Here is an 18,998-nt window from a genome sequence, read left to right as displayed (position 1 = left end):
TCAGAATTAAATATTTTACGTTTTTAATTAAATCTTTTTCCCTTAAAATATTGGTAAGCATAGAGTGCTGAGTTGAAAGATAGTTCAAATGCAGTCCATTGAGGTTTTGAAGGTTTATGTACAGAACGTATACCCTTGTATATCTAAATTAATTTTATCAGACAGTATTTTTATTTCTCATATTAAAGTCCAATTTTAACAGTGAACAAGCAGTTTCATAGAAATATTTATGTATTTTGTTTTCCATTAGGCACCATTCATCTTAAAGAACCAAATGTAACCTGGGTGAAGTTTAACATGAATATGAATGGGTATTACATCGTACATTATGAAGGGAACACCTCAAAGGAATTACTTGGATTATTACAAAATAATCATTTAGCTTTCAGTGACCATGACCGAGCTGGTTTCATCAATAACGCCTTTGTGCTTGCCAGGTAATCAGCTGCTTTTATCTTTAGAATTTTTGTTTATTTTTTGTACATTTCACTATATATCTTTGGTACTGCTTTAAGTTGTTAATCAGCATCACTGCTGTTTCAGTCAAGATATGCATCAAGATATACAATGATTGGAGGTGACATAGAAGAGAACAAGCTACCATAAGACTTGAGCATAAGTAGGCCATTTGGCCTATTGAGTTTGTTCCATCATTCAATGAGATCATGGCTGATCTGATAATCCTCAACTCTACTTTCCTGCCTTTTCCCCATAACCCTTGGTTCCCTTACTGACTAAAAATCTGTCTATCTCAGCCTTGAATAAACTCAACAACCCATCCTCTACAGCTCTCTGCAGTAAAGAATTCCACGGATTAACTACCCTCTGAGAGAAGAAATTCCTCCTCATCTGTTTTCAATGGGCAGCCCCTTACTCTGAGATTATTACTCAAAGATGGGGGAAAAGGGCACTCAGCAGGAAGCCATATCCATCCTGGGTCTTCATGGAGCAATTCGCCCCTTCAAACTCAGTGAGGAGCACTTTGTGTGGCGCCTCCATTTCACTAAGGAGGTACTCACTGAAATCTGCTATTTGTCGCAGCGAAAACTGCAGCCTCAGAGCAGAGCAAGAACAGCACTGCCAGTGACACTGAAGCTGACAGTTGCCATGAACTTTTTCATGTTGGACTCCTTCTAGGCTGGTGCAGAGGGCAGCTCCAACATGTTGCAGTTCACCGTCCACTGTTGCATAAGGGAGGTGACTAACAAAATGTACAAAAAAAAAGAGAAAATATGTTTGCTTCTCTTTGCAGAGAGAAGGCAGGTGGAGTGTGCATGTTACTTTGCCAGGAAACTGGTCTTTCCCATGGTGCAGGGTGTGTTAACTCCACACATATTGCTTCGTGGGTGCTGCATCTAAATTCAAAAATGTATCACACCCACAAATGGTTCTATTTCCTTAACATCCAGCTAGATCATGCAGGTCAGTGCCCTCTATCCTGACAGCCATCATGATTCCTTTATTCTGTGGTAGCCCGCTGTACCATCAGCATTTGTGCCACTGCGAGTAAATACTTGGCATCCGCTGACCATCTGACTCATGACTCTGGTACAGCACTCATGCACATGTGGATAGCATGTGTGTAAAGAAAGGATTGCAACCACATGGAATGGCATCCATCAGGACATTGGGATGTTTAAGCAATGCTTCTGATATCCAGACTGCTCTGGAGAAGCCCTGTTGTACTCTAGAATTGCATGCCTTGATTCATCATGAACTGTATCCTGCACATCCTTGGCCATCATGAGGCACTGCCCTTGCCACCAGGTATGCAGTGAGGGAGGAAACCAACAATCCCCTTTCTGGTCAGACTGGCTGTAGTCAGTTCATCTGATTGTAGCATCAGTGAACACAATTCATGGTGCCATAGTGGTATTGTCACTGGCTAGTATTTCAGAGACCCAGGGTTCGAATTCCACCATGGCAGGTGGTGAACCTGCATGACTTTCTACCTTTCCAGAGTTTGGAGGATTTCCTGGCACCTCTTGATAGAGAACCTCTCTCCTCCTGTACACCTCCTGACCAAGGCCTCCAGTGCTGAGTCGGAGAACCACTTTCTGCCATGTTGCGATATTCATGTGTCTTTTGCAAGTCAAACTGACTTTGAGAATGACTTCCAGCACCTTATCCAGCCACATTGTACCTCCCCTTTAAGAGGCACAGGCTAATTACACTGGTGATAGTCTCGCAACTTTGCACTTTCCGCTCAACAATGTATTTACCACATTACAATCATTTAATTTAGGAGACAGCACAAAATTTGTCTGCTGCCTACATCAGAAGAAATGGGTGCTCATTAATTGAGCATTGTAATCCTCACACCCATTTTTGGGCGCAGTCAAATTTTGTCCCCTTAGTATCTAAATGGGGTAGAGGAACACAAATCACTATAAGATGGTTAATAAGGCTGTTTAAAAAAGCAAACAAAGCATTGGAGTTAATTTCTAAAGGCATAGAATTTAAACGTATAAAATATTGGTTAAGCCACCCTTAGTGTACTGTGAACAGTCCCGGTCTCTATATTATAGAAAGGATATAGAGACACTGGAGAAGGTGCAAAAAATGCCTAGATTGGACAGGTTGGGGCTTTTTTTGGTAGAATGAAAAGATTGAAAGATGAGGGCATTACAATTATGGAAGAATTTGGTAGGCTAGATATCAAGAAGATGCTTCCAGTTGAAGGTGACACCAGCACCAATGGCTATAAACACAAGATAGTCCCTAATAAATCCAATAGGAAATTTTGGCATTAACAGTGAAAGCTTATTTCAGTAAAGTAAAAAATACTGTTTAAAAATGAAGTTTAGGGAATCTTTGGTTTTTTAAATAGAGGCAAATACAAGAAATGCAAGAAAGTTATGTTAAACCTTTCTAAATCTTTGGTTAGGTCTCGATTGGGGAATTGTGTCCAATATCGGGCACAACAATTTAGGATGGCAAGGCCTTCGGTTGGGATGTTCCCAGATTTGCACTGTGTGGTAACGGGGCCCATCCGCGATGGCAGGTTTTCATGCTGTGTTGCCCCAAACTCACTGCATTAATTATGCACTCCCAGGAAACACACTGTTTCCATAGCAGGTGAGCTCTCATTTGCCTGCCATACCATCACCTCGCTGCTTCATCATGCCAGGCACCACATTTAAAGTACAGCTGCGCTGAGTGCTTCCAGCCCAGGACTTCAGCAAAGAAGACATGGCCCCGAAAGGCAAGAAGACTGCAGCCCTCGAGGGCCTTTTGGATACTGGAGGCCCATTGTGATGTCCTGTACCCCCACCCTGGCCGCAGGAGGGGCAGCTACATTACCATTGGTAGGTAATGGCAGTGGTAATCAGTGTCCATGTTGTGCAGGAGAGGCTGGCCATCCTATGCAAATAGAGGATGAATGATCTCATCTGTGCAGCCAGGGTATGGCAACCATCTCAACACTCTAAACTCACACACTCAAGCCCATCACACATTCACTGGCATCCCCCTCACTGCCAGCTCAAGGGACGTCACCACCCATTCTCTCACACGCACCCTCACATGTCCACCTGGCGTCATCTCCTCTGGAAACTGCCTCTTCAGCCCTCACCATCTTGAGGCCACTTGCACAGATCAACATGTGCCCCCACACACACTCTGGGATATCCTCCTTCCCCAGTTCAGCTCATGTCCTGCAGCCTCTTCCCTTGCCTGAGGCCACTTCTCCACCCCCCCCCTTCCCCAAGCAAGACCTTGCCCTGCACCATTAAAAAGCCACCCACATATGGCTGATCTGGTAGGTGGTGGTCTACCTATGTGCCCCCCTAAAAGTGATGTGGTGCTGTTTGTGAAACCTGGCTCTGATGACTGCGAGTGCTGACCAAAGCAAGGTAGGCAAACAAACCTTGGAAGTCCTGAGCGAAGTGCAGTCTGCCAAGTACATGCCTTATATATGCTGTTGTGAAACATGTCAGTGTGTTTTCCCGCCGGCGGGCAGGGCTGAGTCTGGTGAGCCAGCCTTATAATGATGTGCTGATGTATTACACTGAGGTTCCTGATGGCAGGGAATGCAGCTCACCATTGGCTGGCAGAGCAGACAATTGCAAATTGGTCTCATGACGTCGTGAAACCGATTTTTGGCCTTCTCACCATATTGTCTGCTCCTGCCACCGAACACGCCCGACTCTGGCAGGCACAGAAAATCCCGGCCTCAGGGTGCAGAAGAAGTTTACCAATCATACCAGGGATGAGGAACATTATTGTGAAGACAATAGAGAAATTGGAATTAAACAAGAGGAGGTTAAGGGGAGATTTAATAGAGGTATTCAAAATTATGTGAGCTTTACATAGAGAAACTGTTTGTACTTGCAGGTGGGTCAGTAAACAAATAACATAGATTTAAGGTAATTGGCAAAAATGCAGAGGCGAGATGAGGATGCATTTTATAATGATTCAGAACTCACTGTCTGGAAGACTGATCAAAGCAGATTTAGTAGTAACTTTCAAGTGGGAATTGGAGATAAACTTGAAAAGAAAAACTTGCAAGACAATGGGGAAAGAACAAAGAGATAGGGCTAATTGTATAGCTCTTTCAAAGAACTAGCACAGGCACAATGGACAGAATGACCTCCCTCTTTGCTCTAATTCTGTGAATGCCATTGTAGTTGTGAATAATGTTTTACATGTCTGACAGGGGGCTAAGACCTCTCACACTCTATTTTTATAAAATATATCGATACCCTCATGGCTAACTTCTAAAAATTTTTAAAAACTGGGCAAAGACTTTAAAATGGCTGAAGCCATGTCTAGCTGTGACTTTCAAACAAAAAGAACTTTCTGGCAGCATCAGGGAAGCTGACACCTTATTATCTCAAAAGAAATGCTAATGACTTGTGGACCTGACCACTGGAGTCTACTGGCCTGCTAGGACAAAGGACGCTGCAATTTCCTTTCAAATTCTTAATGGTTGGAACATTAACAATCTCAGGAACCCAAACAAAGGAATATGCACCCTTTGTCAAAGTAGAGAGGTGGGAATCATGTGACATAACCTGCCCTAGCTGGGAGAACCAGTTGTACTGTCTTGCTGGACTGCAAATCAGCCTGCCATCTCCCATCTACTGAGAAGCAGCACAGAAAAAAGGCTCTGTCCAGGTTTGGATGCCTTGCCCCCACCTACACAGTTTCTACTAGAACTACTGTGCCAGTATCTACAAGACTAATTCATACCTGCGTGCCTATCTCAACATGGAAGTCATCTCTACTGGAAAAGGGAATTATCTAACTTCAGTTTTCAGCCTGTCGACCTCTGTGACGGAATACATTATTGGACTTCGATTCTGGACTCACGTGAAACAATAATTCTTTATTCTGTGGTCTTTGCCCTGTAACCTTCTCTATCCGTCTCTTTTATTGTATGACTGCAAACGAGGTTATGTTGCGACCCTCCTGTCAAGTTTGAGTGTGTGCAAACAAACTACCCCTCTGAGTTTATCCTATCTCGAGTTTGCTGTGGGGTTATTAATAGAAATTGTTTAACACCAAAACCTAGGGGTTGAGTCTTATGTAACTGCTTATAAAGGGTGAAATCCAAATCAAAACACCTTTCTGTTTACGGATGGGTGGTGAGAGGAGAAATCAGTGCTGTTTAAATTAAACTCCCTTCTGTCCATAACAATGCCACGTTTCCATTTAAAAATATGTGCCTGAATTCCAGAGTGATGTGAACTAATGTGTTTTTTCTCACCACCCTTAGCGCAGGGAAACTCTCGGTGAGACAGGCATTGTCCATGACCAAGTACATGAAGAATGAAAACAGTACTGCTCCGATAACCGAAGCATTGTTTCAGCTCGGCCGTATCTACTGGCTTGTACAAAAGAGGGGATCGCTGCAACTTGCTGGTCGGATCAAGGTAATTGTTATTTTTATCCTTAGTGCCTCAAAGTTACTTGAAGCAATATTACAACATTTTTGTGTAGCTATTGAATTCCACCTGCCACATACTGTAGCTCCATTGATCGTAAGTGACGAACAATGAATTATAACAATAAGAAAACTTAAATGTGGAAAAATACAAAATATGCCTTTATTGTTTTTCTCAACTTTGTCATTAGGTGTAATGCTGTTTATACTAACTTGTTTCTTTTAGAACACACAAGTAGGGTGTAGCCAATGTTATGTCTTAATCCTACTTTACCAACAACACTTCTTATGAAATTTTTCTGAAGGGTCTTATAAAGTTTTGGAGGGGCTTTATATTTATCTGTATAGTACATTACAAGCCATGATTTGTTCAGGAACTTGGTATTGTTGTGGAGTATAATTACATTGTGGAATGTGATCATTGCATTTGATGGACTTGGAATAACTTTTGTTTGTCCTATCCAAACTGTACATATGTGTATTGCAGAAATATATCTTTGATATTTTTGGAGATCTGATTAATAATCAGACTTGGAGTAACAATGGATCACTGTCTGAAAGGCAACTACGTTCCACGCTTCTTGATGTTGCTTGTGGTTACAACCATGATAACTGTGTCCAGATTGCACAAGAATTGTTTACCGAGTGGAAGCAAACCAAAAACTTGAGTGTGTAAGTAGTGAAGCTGACATTTTCTTGCTGTTTTGCCTTTTTGGGTATGATTTATTCATACAATTGTGACATATTACTGATTATGTAAAAAAAACAATTTCCACTGAATAATATCACCAGAGTGCATGTAACTTAGCTATAGTTCAATGTGCAATTCAAGAGGAGAGATGAAGAGAAAAAACTTGCATTAATATGGGACGTTGCACAACTTCAGGACATCCCAAATTGCTTTATAGCCAATTAAGTACTTTTGAAGTGTAACCATTGTATTGTAATATAGGGAAGTACAGAGGGAATTCGTAGGCTATAATAATTCACCCTGCTCTGCAACCACGTCCCCAGAGCTTCCACTACCTCAGGTTATCTCGGACAATCACCTATATTGGGCCATTTGCCATTACTATAGGCGTCAATTACAAAGAAGCTGCTTAAACCATATGAAGCAGGCCTGCTATTTACGGAGGTTAAAATGTTGATTACCTGTCCTTAAATACTAACCCTTCCATGGCCTCTAGAACTCTTAGCACTGTTGGCTTACACCTTTCAAATTTTGGAAAGAGGCCAATTAAATAAGTGTAATAAAGAATTGTGATGACATTTCCAAACTCTGTTTTCAAATGAGAGCGCGCAACCAGCCTTTTAACTTGTCCTCCTGGAGACAGCTGATGATTCCTGGAGTTTAATCACGGCAAAGCTGATAGATGCATCAGTTATCAGTTAATATAATTAAGATTCTAACTCATTTGAATTGCTTCCCTTGAAATTAGTGTTTTGGTATTAACGAGGTCCTGTTTTAAATTGGGGTTATTCGATGCAGCCAGATGGAGAAGCCTTTGGGATGGATTTTCATGGAGTTGAGGAGACTCTGTAGATGGTTCAAATTTCAGATGAGACTGGAATCCAGAAATCAGCCCCCATTCTCAGCATTTCCGACATTGAAAGATGGTGGGCATGAAGTGCACATGTGGCATTTATGAATCAACCAGGCCAATTAAAGAGATAGGAGAAAACAGGAAGTCATCATTGTCAAAAGGTGCCAAAATCAGTGTGTGTGTTCCACCTCTTGGCACTGGAGAGCTGAACAGCTCTGACGGCTTGAGGTAAGGAATTTTAAGCCTGATACAGAGCTGTGTGAGGTATCAGATTTAAAGCTGAATTTGTCCCTGAGGTAAAGTTTGCTGTTTGAGCTCGGGGAAGAGGACGGTTGGGGCGGCTGAAAAAGAGCAAGGACACATCTCTGTGGGCTCCTCTTCATCATTCCTCACCTCATAAACCAAGAGGGCAACATTTTAGGCTGCTAGTCTTGCTGGGTGTGCAGAGCATTGTCCGCAAAGGAAGGAACATTGAAGAAATGGACACAGGATCCCCACACATGCGTAATGTAGAAGAGAGGCAGAGGCAACAGAGTGCAGCTAGAGCCATGGTACACAGGCATGAGGTGGCACAGTCCCCAGTCAGAGCAGCAAGAAGGAGGAGGGTGAGATATTACCCGAGCGAAGGGTATAATTCCCTCAACATGATCATAATGCAGTGCAGGCAAAGGCTTAGAATGTCTCGGAAAATGGTCAGAGAAGCCTGTGCCATGTTGGAGGTAGAACTCATGCCTTGAACAACAGGTGCCCACACCCTGCCAATTGCAGTGAAAGTTACAATGTCCTTCAACTTTTATGCAGCCACACCCTTCCAGGGCTCCCCAGCAGACCTCTGCAGCATCCCGCAATCAACTGCCCACAGATGCATAACATCAGTGACTGATGCCCTTTTTGCTAGGGTTGGAGAGCACATTCATTTTCCAATATTTGGAGTCTCAGAGCCAAAGAGCAATGGCTGGCCTTCCATAAGTGCAAGGTATGCTAGATTGCTCACACATATCGCCATCAAAGCACCATCACAAGATGTGCACAGATATATGAATAGAAAGTCTTTTCATTCCAACATGCAACTTGTGTGTGACCACAATCAGGTTTCTGCATGATTCCCTGGAAGCTGCTATGACCCCCTCATCCTGAGGGAATCAAACCTGTTGCACCTTGAGCCTGGACCCCATGTCCATGGCTGGCTACTGGACGGCAAAGGTTACCCATTGAGGAGGTGGCCTGCTGCATGCGCATAACAGGTATACATATGCAAAATCCAGAGCCCGGTGAAGTGGATCGCTCATCGAAGGAAGAAGAGGTGGAGCCATCTACCTCAGATGAGTATGTAATGGAGGAGGATGAGCAGGAGGGTGAGGGGGACAATAGGGGAAATGATGAGAGGTGTGTCTAGGGTACCTAGAACTGGCTCAGCACGTGACGCCACAGTAAACAGAAGGACCTAATGCAGAGGAGCTTCTGCCAAGCAGCATTGAAGATATAATCTTTAGAATGCTCGACCTAAATGGAGTTGGTGTATTTGGTGACCACTTTCGTGCCTTCGGAGAGGGTATGTTTGGCCAGTTCCCCTGGCAACATGAGGCGGACAGCACTCTGGATCTCCCAGGCCAAGATGGTGTGGTGCTTGTAGTAGGGAATGAGGTGAAAGCCTTGGAGGTGATGCGCTTGAAAATGTCGCCAACGAAGGAATTCGTAACATTGTGCCTCGGACAAGATCCTGGTGGAAGGGTGGACCTGGATCAGCACCCTGTATACATAAGTGGAATAGCTCTGCTTGCAAGGTTTCCTCTGCTTCTTGGTGTCTTTAGTAAGTGACTGCTTTGATGCACTGTCCTTAGCCGCAGCCGCCACCTCAGGCATTCCACTCGACTTGGCCATTGCTAGATGGGTGCCTTTGATAGCATTGCTGCCCGCAATCTTCCTGGGGATGCCCATTCCACCACAAGAGAAAATCTAAGATTGTCCTTGAGACTCTCTGGCATCATAATGGCGAAAATATTCAACTTCAAAAGTCAACATCCAGCTATCCTGAGGGACTGACCTTGAGATGCCCTGTGACTGGAGGGGCCTGCAAGTTTTTTTTGGAGGCCGTCAAATAGACAGACGGTGAGGACGTCACCTAGTCGATAACTGAGGCCTAGCTGGTAATGTGAACTGTGTTCCTCTGCAGTGCAGTTGAGACTCAGGACATGCAGAAATCGTGGGTGCAACAACAGAAACACTGCACTTGAGACTGGGCAGCATGAAGTAACCTATTGCCATGCAAGTGCCAGCCAATAGCCATGTCGAACATGAGAGGACCTAACCATCTGCTCTTGCTGTTCAATGGCATTACTGTTGCTGAATTCCCCACTAACAACATTGTAGGGGTTGTCATTGATCAGAAACTGAACTGGACCAGCCATATCAGTAATGTGGCTACAAGAGCAGGTCAGAGGCTGGAATTCTGAGCCGATAACTTAGCCCCTGACTCCTCAAAGCCCGTTCACCATCTACAAGGCACAAGTCAGAAGTGTGATGGAATATCCTCCACTCGCCTGGATGAATGCAGCTCCAACAACATTCCAAGCTCAACACAATCCAGGTCAAAGCGGCCCATTTGATTGGCAAGCCATTTTGCATCTTAAACAATCTTTCCCTTCACCATTGATGCACAGTGGCAGCAGTGTGCACCATCTACAAGATGCATGGCAACAATTCACCAAGGCTCCTTTAACACCATCCTCCAAACCCATGATCTCTACCACCTTGAAGGACCAGGGCAGTAGATACATGGGAACACCACCACCTGCAAGTTCCCTTCCAAGTCCCACACCATCCTGACTTGGAGCTATATAGCCATTCCTTCATTGTTGCTGGATCAAAGTCCTGGAACTCACTTCCTAAGAACACTGTGAATGTATCTACACCATATGGACTGCAACCGTTCAAGATGATGCCTGACCACCACCTTCTCAAGGGCAATTAGGGATGGGCAATAAGTGCTGACCTGGCCAGTGGCACCATGGTTAACAGCTTTCAGCAGTGCATGTTTCACTAAGCACCCAACTTGACTGTAGTAGACATGCCTGGCTTTACCCTTCACAACTGTCAGGTGACTAAAGAGTGGACACTTGGCTGCAATCTTCAGTGACACTGTTTACCCAGTTATTGTATGCACCACTCAGCAAGAATAGACCAATACATCTTTTTTATATACAAAAACAGAATTACCTGGAAAAACTCAGCCGGTCTGGCAGCATCGGCGGAGAAGAAAAGAGTTGACGTTTCGAGTCCTCATGACCCTTCGACAGAACTTGAGTTCAAGTCCAGGAAAGAGCTGAAATATAAGCTGGTTTAAAGTGTGTGTGTGGGGGGCGGAGAGATAGAGAGACAGAGAGGTGGAGGGGGGTGGGTGTGGTTGTAGGGACAAACAAGCAGTGATAGAAGCAGATCATCAAAAGATGTCAACGACAATAGTACAATAGAACACATAGGTGTTAAAGTTAAAGTTGGTGATATTATCTAAACGAATGTGCTAATTAAGAATGGATGGTAGGGCACTCAAGGTATAGCTCTAGTGGGGTTTTTTTTATAATGGAAATAGGTGGGAAAAGGAAAATCTTTATAATTTATTGGAAAAAAAAGGAAGGGGGAAACAGAAAGGGGGTGGGGATGGGGGAGGGAGCTCACGACCTAAAGTTGTTGAATTCAATATTCAGTCCGGAAGGCTGTAAAGTCCCTAGTCGGGAGATGAGGTGTTGTTCCTCCAGTTTGCGTTGGGCTTCACTGGAACAATGCAGCAAGCCAAGGTCAGACATGTGGGCAAGAGAGCAGGGTGGAGTGTTAAAATGGCAAGCGACAGAGAGGTTTGGGTCATTCTTGCGGACAGACCGCAGGTGTTCTGCAAAGCGGTCACCCAGTTTACGTTTGGTCTCTCCAATGTAGAGGAGACCACATTGGGAGCAACGAATGCAGTAGACTAAGTTGGGGGAAATGCAAGTGAAATGCTGCTTCACTTGAAAGGAGTGTTTGGGTCCTTGGACGGTGAGGAGAGAGGAAGTGAAGGGGCAGGTGTTGCATCTTTTGCGTGGGCATGGGGTGGTGCCATAGGAGGGGGTTGAGCAGTAGGGGGTGATGGAGGAGTGGACCCGGGTGTCCCGGAGGGAGCGATCCCTACGGAATGCCGATAAGGGGGGTGAAGGGAAGATGTGTTTGGTGGTGGCATCATGCTGGAGTTGGCGGAAATGGCGGAGGATGATCCTTTGAATGCGGAGGCTGGTGGGGTGATAAGTGAGGACAAGGGGGACCCTATCATGTTTCTGGGAGGGAGGAGAAGGCGTGAGGGCGGATGCGCGGGAGATGGGCCGGACACGGTTGAGGGCCCTGTCAACGACCGTGGGTGGAAAACCTCGGTTAAGGAAGAAGGAGGACATGTTGACAGGGCCCTCAACCGTGTCCGGCCCATCTCCCGCGCATCCGCCCTCACGCCTTCTCCTCCCTCCCAGAAACATGATAGGGTCCCCCTTGTCCTCACTTATCACCCCACCAGCCTCCGCATTCAAAGGATCATCCTCCGCCATTTCCGCCAACTCCAGCATGATGCCACCACCAAACACATCTTCCCTTCACCCCCCTTATCGGCATTCCGTAGGGATCGCTCCCTCCGGGACACCCTGGTCCACTCCTCCATCACCCCCTACTGCTCAACCCCCTCCTATGGCACCACCCCATGCCCACGCAAAAGATGCAACACCTGCCCCTTCACTTCCTCTCTCCTCACCGTCCAAGGACCCAAACACTCCTTTCAAGTGAAGCAGCATTTCACTTGCATTTCCCCCAACTTAGTCTACTGCATTCGTTGCTCCCAATGTGGTCTCCTCTACATTGGAGAGACCAAACGTAAACTGGGTGACCGCTTTGCAGAACACCTGCGGTCTGTCCGCAAGAATGACCCAAACCTCTCTGTCGCTTGCCATTTTAACACTCCACCCTGCTCTCTTGCCCACATGTCTGACCTTGGCTTGCTGCATTGTTCCAGTGAAGCCCAACGCAAACTGGAGGAACAACACCTCATCTCCCGACTAGGGACTTTACAGCCTTCCGGACTGAATATTGAATTCAACAACTTTAGGTCGTGAGCTCCCTCCCCCATCCCCACCCCCTTTCTGTTTCCCCCTTCCTTTTTTTTCCAATAAATTATAAAGATTTTCCTTTTCCCACCTATTTCCATTATAAAAAAAACCCCACTAGAGCTATACCTTGAGTGCCCTACCATCCATTCTTAATTAGCACATTCGTTTAGATAATATCACCAACTTTAACTTTAACACCTATGTGTTCTATTGTACTATTGTCGTTGACATCTTTTGATGATCTGCTTCTATCACTGCTTGTTTGTCCCTACAACCACACCCCCCCCACTCCACCTCTCTGTCTCTCTATCTCTCCGCCCCCCACACACACACCTTAAACCAGCTTATATTTCAGCTCTTTCCTGGACTTGAACTCAAGTTCTGTCGAAGGGTCATGAGGACTCAAAACGTCAACTCTTTTCTTCTCCGCCGATGTTGCCAGACCGGCTGAGTTTTTCCAGGTAATTCTGTTTTTGTTTTGGATTTCCAGCATCCGCAGTTTTTTTGTTTTCATCTTTTTTATATAGTGTTTTTACAGAAAATGAAAAAGGTGTACTTAACAAATGTGAGATATAATACCATGTGAACCCATCACTGATCGAAACACCTGGTGTATTCTGAGCTCAAACATTCCTATGTGGTTGCTGCATTGTTCCAGTGAAGCCCAACGCAAACTGGAGGAACAACACCTCATCTCCCGACTATGTGGTTGAAAATAATATTTCACCTCTCTTCTATTTTTACTTAGTTCTGTTGAAGGGTCATTCGGACTCGAAATGTTAGATGTGATCCTACCCGCTGATGCTGCCAGACCTGCTGAGTTTTTCCAAGTATTTTTGTTTTTGTTTTATGCTTTTATTTTTTTTTTGCAAAAATATACTTTATTCATAAAAAATCTTCAACAACATTTCAAACCATTTCAAACTCACCAAAAATACAAAATCATCAAAAATGCAATCAGGTTCAACTTTTACAACATGTATCACGAGGTGCATCAGTACAAACAATGAATATTACAGTCATTAGCAGACATTCGTTTTGAGCTGTACATCCCGAGGGGCTCTTCACAGTTCCCAGCCCCTCGATGCACTGTGGCAGAAAGGTCTTAGGCAGCGACCCTTCCCCATTGCACCTTTGCGGCAGCTGCCCCAAGCTTTAGTGCGTCCCTCAGCACGTAGTCCTGGACTTTGGAATGTGCCAGTCTGCAACACTCGGTTGGGGACAACTCTTTGCGCTGGAAGACCAACAAGTTACGGGCAGACCAAAGAGCGTCTTTCACCGAGTTGATGATCCTCCAGCTGCAGTTGATGTTTGTCTCGGTGTGTGTCCCTGGGAACAGCCCGTAGAGCACAGAGTCCTGTGTCACAGAACTGCTCCGGATGAACCTCTACAGAAACGACTGCATCTCTCTCCGGACCTTCTTTGCAAAGGCACAATCTACAAGGAGGTGAACAATGGTCTCTTCCCCGCCACAGCCACCTCGAGGGCAACGTGCCGAAGGGGTGAGACTCCTGGCGTGTGGGAAGGATCTGACAGGGAGGGCTTTTCTCACCAGCAGTCAAGCTACGTCTTGGTGCTTGTTGGAAAGTTCTGGCGATAAGGCATTCTGCCAAATGACTTTGACAGTCTGCTCGGGGAACCATCCCACCAGATCCACCCTCTCCTTTTCCCTCAGGACCTCTAAGACGTTATGTGTCGACCACTGCCTGATGGACTTGTGGTCAAAGGTATTTCTCTGCATAAATTTTTCCACCAGGGACAGATGGTACGGCACGGTCCAACTACTTGGAGCATTCCACGGTAGCGTGACCTGACCCATCCTTCACAACACTGGGGACAGGTAGCACCTCAGCACGTAGTGCCACTTGGTGTTTGCATACTGAGGATCTACGCACCGCTTGATGCAGCCAAACACAAAGGTGGCCATCAGTTTATGCTTTTATTTTTCCTGGCCGCAGTAGCCTTAGTCTTTTTATCTATCTGAGTCACCTCTCCCTCCCTATCTTTCTTTTTCTGTCCAAAGTCTCAGAGACAGAAAGTCTACCCACAGCTAGCCCCTGCAGTTACTATTGTTACAGGTGTGAATGTTTTGCACCTTGCTCTGAAGAGCTCTTGATTTGCCCCGCCACCCCCCATCCCCATGGTAACCAAGTCACTTGGCCTGCTGTCAGGCAGAATGCATGAGGTTACCTGACTCTCTTCATTACCTCGTTTTACCATAAATTAAAATGATGATTTAAAACATAACAAGTTTATAAACTTGGCAGCTTGTTGTCTGAGATTTAAGCCTGGCTGGCAGTCGGTTTTCTTATATGAAGTTTATCACCACCAATGTGAAGTTTAAGCAATGAACATTCACTTGAAATCAAGCACTTAGCAGTAAAATCTTGGTTGAAAATCCGATTTTGCTATGTGCTGTGTCTGAATTCTCTTTGAATCTTGTGGTGTGAGGTTTGAGGGTGATAGTGACAGTCTGCCTGATTTGATGAGTATGTAGACAGACCTTGAAAAGTTAATTAAATCCCCATGACTGTTCTCTGATTATTAGAAGAGCAGCCTCATAGTAGCTGGCCTGGCTGGCTTACAATTGCCTTGGATACTATGACAGTTGTGTTGTATCTGTCTTTCAGGACTAAATTAAATACTTGGACTCTGAATTGTACAATTGAATATTATGATGGAGGGATTTAGGATAGTTATAGCACAGGAGGCCATTCAGCCTGTCATGACCATGCTGGCAGTCCGCAACATGTCACATACATGGGATATCCTGGAATTCACTCCCTAACAGCACTGTAGGTGTACCTACACCACATGGACTGCAGTGGTTCAAGGAGGCAGCTCACCACCACACCCTAACGGTGATTAGGGATTGGCAATAAATGCTGACTTTGCCAATGACACATGCATTCCAGGAACAAATTTTTCAACAAATCTACTTTTGATTATTTTTATGCTTATCTTAAATTAGTCCCCATGTCTCCATTGGTCAACAAGGGATTTAACAATTTGTCACTTTTCGCTTAATCAGGCCCTTCATAATCATGTCAGCCTCTCTCAGGCCAATCTTTATTCTTCACATCTGTGCTGAAAAAAGAAATCAACTTTTCAAGTACTACTTAACTGCAACCTCTCAAGCCTTGTAATATATTTTAATGTGCTGTTTATGCCAACTCATGCATTGTTTTTATATCCTTCCCATAGTCGGGTGCCCAAAGCTACATAATGCCCTAATTATGACTTAACCATGCTCTTGCACAAGTTCAATATTAACCTCCTTGATGAGCTGACTTGAGTTGGTCCAAGTCGAGTGGAATGCCTGAGGTGGCAGCTACCGCTAAGGGCTGTGCATCCTGCAAGGTGTTGAAGCAGTCGCTGACTAAAGCCACCCAAGAAGTGGAGGAAATCTTGCAAGCAGAGCTATTCCACTCACATGTACAGGATGCTGACCCAGCTCCACCCTTCCATCGGGATCTCATCCAAGGCCATGAGTGTTATGAATTCCTTCATTGTCGATATTTTTGAGCGCATCGCCTCCGAGGCTTCGCACCTCATTCACTACAACAAGCACCACACCATCTCGGCCAGGGAGATCCAGAGTGCTGCCCACCTCATACTGCCAGGGGAAAGGCCAAACACGCCCTCTCTGAAGACACGAAAACAGTCACGAAATACACCAACTCCTTTCAGGTTGATCATTCTAAAGATTATTAATCCCATTGCCTACGTATTCCAAAAGGGGTGAATTTTACTATTGGGTGATCTATTGGTGGGTAGGCAGGCTTACTAACTAATTCCTCCAGCCGGAGGTCTGATCCATTTTGGGGGAATGGTGCTAATTAGCATGCAACAAGAGAGGAGGCAATTGCCCAAGCAATTGTGAAGTTGTAGCCGGCTGGCCCCTGGCTAGGACAAAAAGTTAGGGAGGCAGGGAGTCATTCCTGATCCCACAAAAGTAGTTTTTTTTTTGGGCCTCTTCCACTTAACCAAGTTTTATTGAGAGAAACGTCCACAGTGCGCACTGCAGCAAATAGTCTTTCAAAACTGCATTAGAACTCTTATGTATCTCATGCAACCCTGATTTGATTCAGTCAGGCTTCTGACCACGCTGATCTAGCTCTTCTGTGCTAACAGTTATATGGCACTGACAGCAGTACTGACATTGCCTCCGAAGCCCTCAATTTGGCTTATGAAGGTTCCTACATGGCCAGTGAGGTCTTGGGACCTCCTGACTCGTGGAGCTCTCTACAGAACCTGAATTCTAATCTTCCCTAGGGCAATACTTCTGTCTCTCCCTTTCCAAAGGCTTTTGCTGCTGTTCTGTCCATTATCCAAGCATCCGAGCAATGCATCAGTCAGAACTCTTGGTGTAACAGTAGCAAAGTGGTAATGTTTCTGAACTAGTAATCAAAGGCCTGAACTAATGATTTGGGGGTATGAGTTCAAATCCTACCACTGTCATGGAGGAATTTAAATTCAATTAATTAATAAATTTAGAATATAAAGCTGGTCTCGGTAATGATGGTGAAACTACCCGATTGTCATAAAAATGGATCTGGTTCACTAATGTCTTTCAGGGAAGGAAGTCTGCTATCCTGACCCAGTGTGGCCTACGTGTGACACCAGACCCAGTGCAATATTTTTACTGTACTCTGAAATGGCCTAGCAAGCCACTCAGTTATATGAAACACTGGAACAAAAAAGGCACACCCTTCCCGGTCAATCCTGTAAAATCCTCTTTACTGATATCTGCAGACATTCACCAAAATTGGGAGATCTGTCCCACAGACCAGTCAAGCAACAAACTGACAGTCATTATCATACTCACTGAATCATACCTTAGGAGCCGATGTTTCAAACTCATCCTTCATCTCTGAGTAGGTCCTGTTGCATTGATGGGTGATATACCATCAGGAGGGAGTGACGCAGCGAATCAACCACATGTTGTCTCATGGCATCATGTCAAGCATGGGGAAGGAAACCTTTTGCTGATCACTACTTACCATTCCCCTCAGCTGATGAATTAGTACTCTATGTTGAACACCACTTGGAAGTAACACTGAGGGTAGCAAGGATGCAGAATGTACTCTAGGTGGGGTACTTCAATGTCTATCAACAAGGTCAGGATTTTTCGCTCAGCATTTGGGCACTCGCCCGAGTGTGAAATAGCACACAATGACCTCGGGCAAGTGTCCGAATGTCATTGCGCACTCGCACAATACTTTGGTTGGCGGGCGCACGCACCTGCCGACAATTAAGAGGCCTATTAAGGCCAATAATGTATTAATTAACCTGGATTTCTCACTGCCCGTCCACCGATACAGTTGGCGATTGGGCAAATCGGCCAGGCGGCTTTTGGATTTTTGAGGAAGCCTCATCCAAGGGCGGGATAAGGCTTCCGATATTAATTTTTTTTAAAAGTTTAGGCAGAAATTTTATAATCTCTATGTTTAGTTGAGCGAGTCCGATGTGTGGACATTTTTTTTGCATTTTAAAGTCTTTATCTGATGGTTTTAAATTCTTCAGCTCCCTGTCTTCAGGGAGCTTTCCATTGCATGCACCCCTGTGCCTGCGCTGACTGCAACCCTCTGCCTCCTCCCACCCCCACACCAGCAGTGCTGAGCCTTTCTGCGCGTCTTTCACCCTGGCTGGCTGTTAATTGGCCAGCCAGTGTGAAATCGCAGTTGGGAGCCGATTGCTGGCAGTGGGCCATTTTCCATCTGCTCCACGGCCTGCCCACTGCACCCTCCTGGCGACTTCAAAATTCTGTCCCAAGAGCACCACTTCTGGCAGAGTGACTAGGTCCTGAAGGACTTACCTGCCAGATTGGGCCTGCAGCAGGTGACGAGAGTACCAATAAGACGGAAAAATCTAATTTATCTCGCCCTCACCATTCTATTTGTTGCAGATGCATCTGTCTGTGACATTATTGGTAGGAGTGACCACTGCAAGTCATAGGGACATGGGAGCAGGAGTAGGCCATTCAGTCCATCGAGCCTGATCTGCCATTCATTACGATCATGGCTGACATCCACTTCAATGCCTTTTTGCCCATACTATCCCCGAATCCTTGTGGGGTTGCAGTCTCATCTTCACATTGAGTATATCATCCATCATGTTGTGTGGCGTTACCATGACGACAACTGGGATAGATTTGGAACAGAGCTAGCAGGTTATCTGGGCATCCATGAGGCACCGTGGGCCATTAGCTGGAGCAGTATTCGATTCTACCACAACCTGTAACCTCATGGCCAAGCATATCCCTCACTTTTTCATTTCTATCAAGCAAAGGGAACAACACTAGTTCGATCAGAGTGTAGGAAGCCTTGCCAGGAGTGGTAGCAGACATACCTAAAAATATGACAACCTGGTGAAGCTACAATATGAGACTACATGCATGCTAAACAGCAGAAGCAGCATGCTATTGACGGAGCCAAATGATCCTACAAT

The 18,998-nt window shown here is 45.2% G+C and overlaps 1 protein-coding gene across 1 annotated transcript in view; it reads left to right on the top strand.

Moving 5' to 3' along the window:
- Positions 1-18,998, top strand: part of LOC121277323 (leucyl/cystinyl aminopeptidase) — a 136,912-nt gene that overhangs the window by 102,516 nt on the left and 15,398 nt on the right. Inside the window, exons 12-14 of the mRNA XM_041186652.1 lie at positions 251-437; positions 5,720-5,876; positions 6,375-6,559. Of these exons, the coding sequence (XP_041042586.1) occupies positions 251-437; positions 5,720-5,876; positions 6,375-6,559 (529 nt within the window). The remainder of the gene's footprint in view (positions 1-250; positions 438-5,719; positions 5,877-6,374; positions 6,560-18,998) is intronic.

The sequence above is a fragment of the Carcharodon carcharias genome, chromosome 4 (assembly GCF_017639515.1).
Source record: "Carcharodon carcharias isolate sCarCar2 chromosome 4, sCarCar2.pri, whole genome shotgun sequence".
Lineage (NCBI taxonomy): Eukaryota > Metazoa > Chordata > Chondrichthyes > Lamniformes > Lamnidae > Carcharodon > Carcharodon carcharias.
This window is presented reverse-complemented; position numbering and strand designations above follow the sequence as displayed.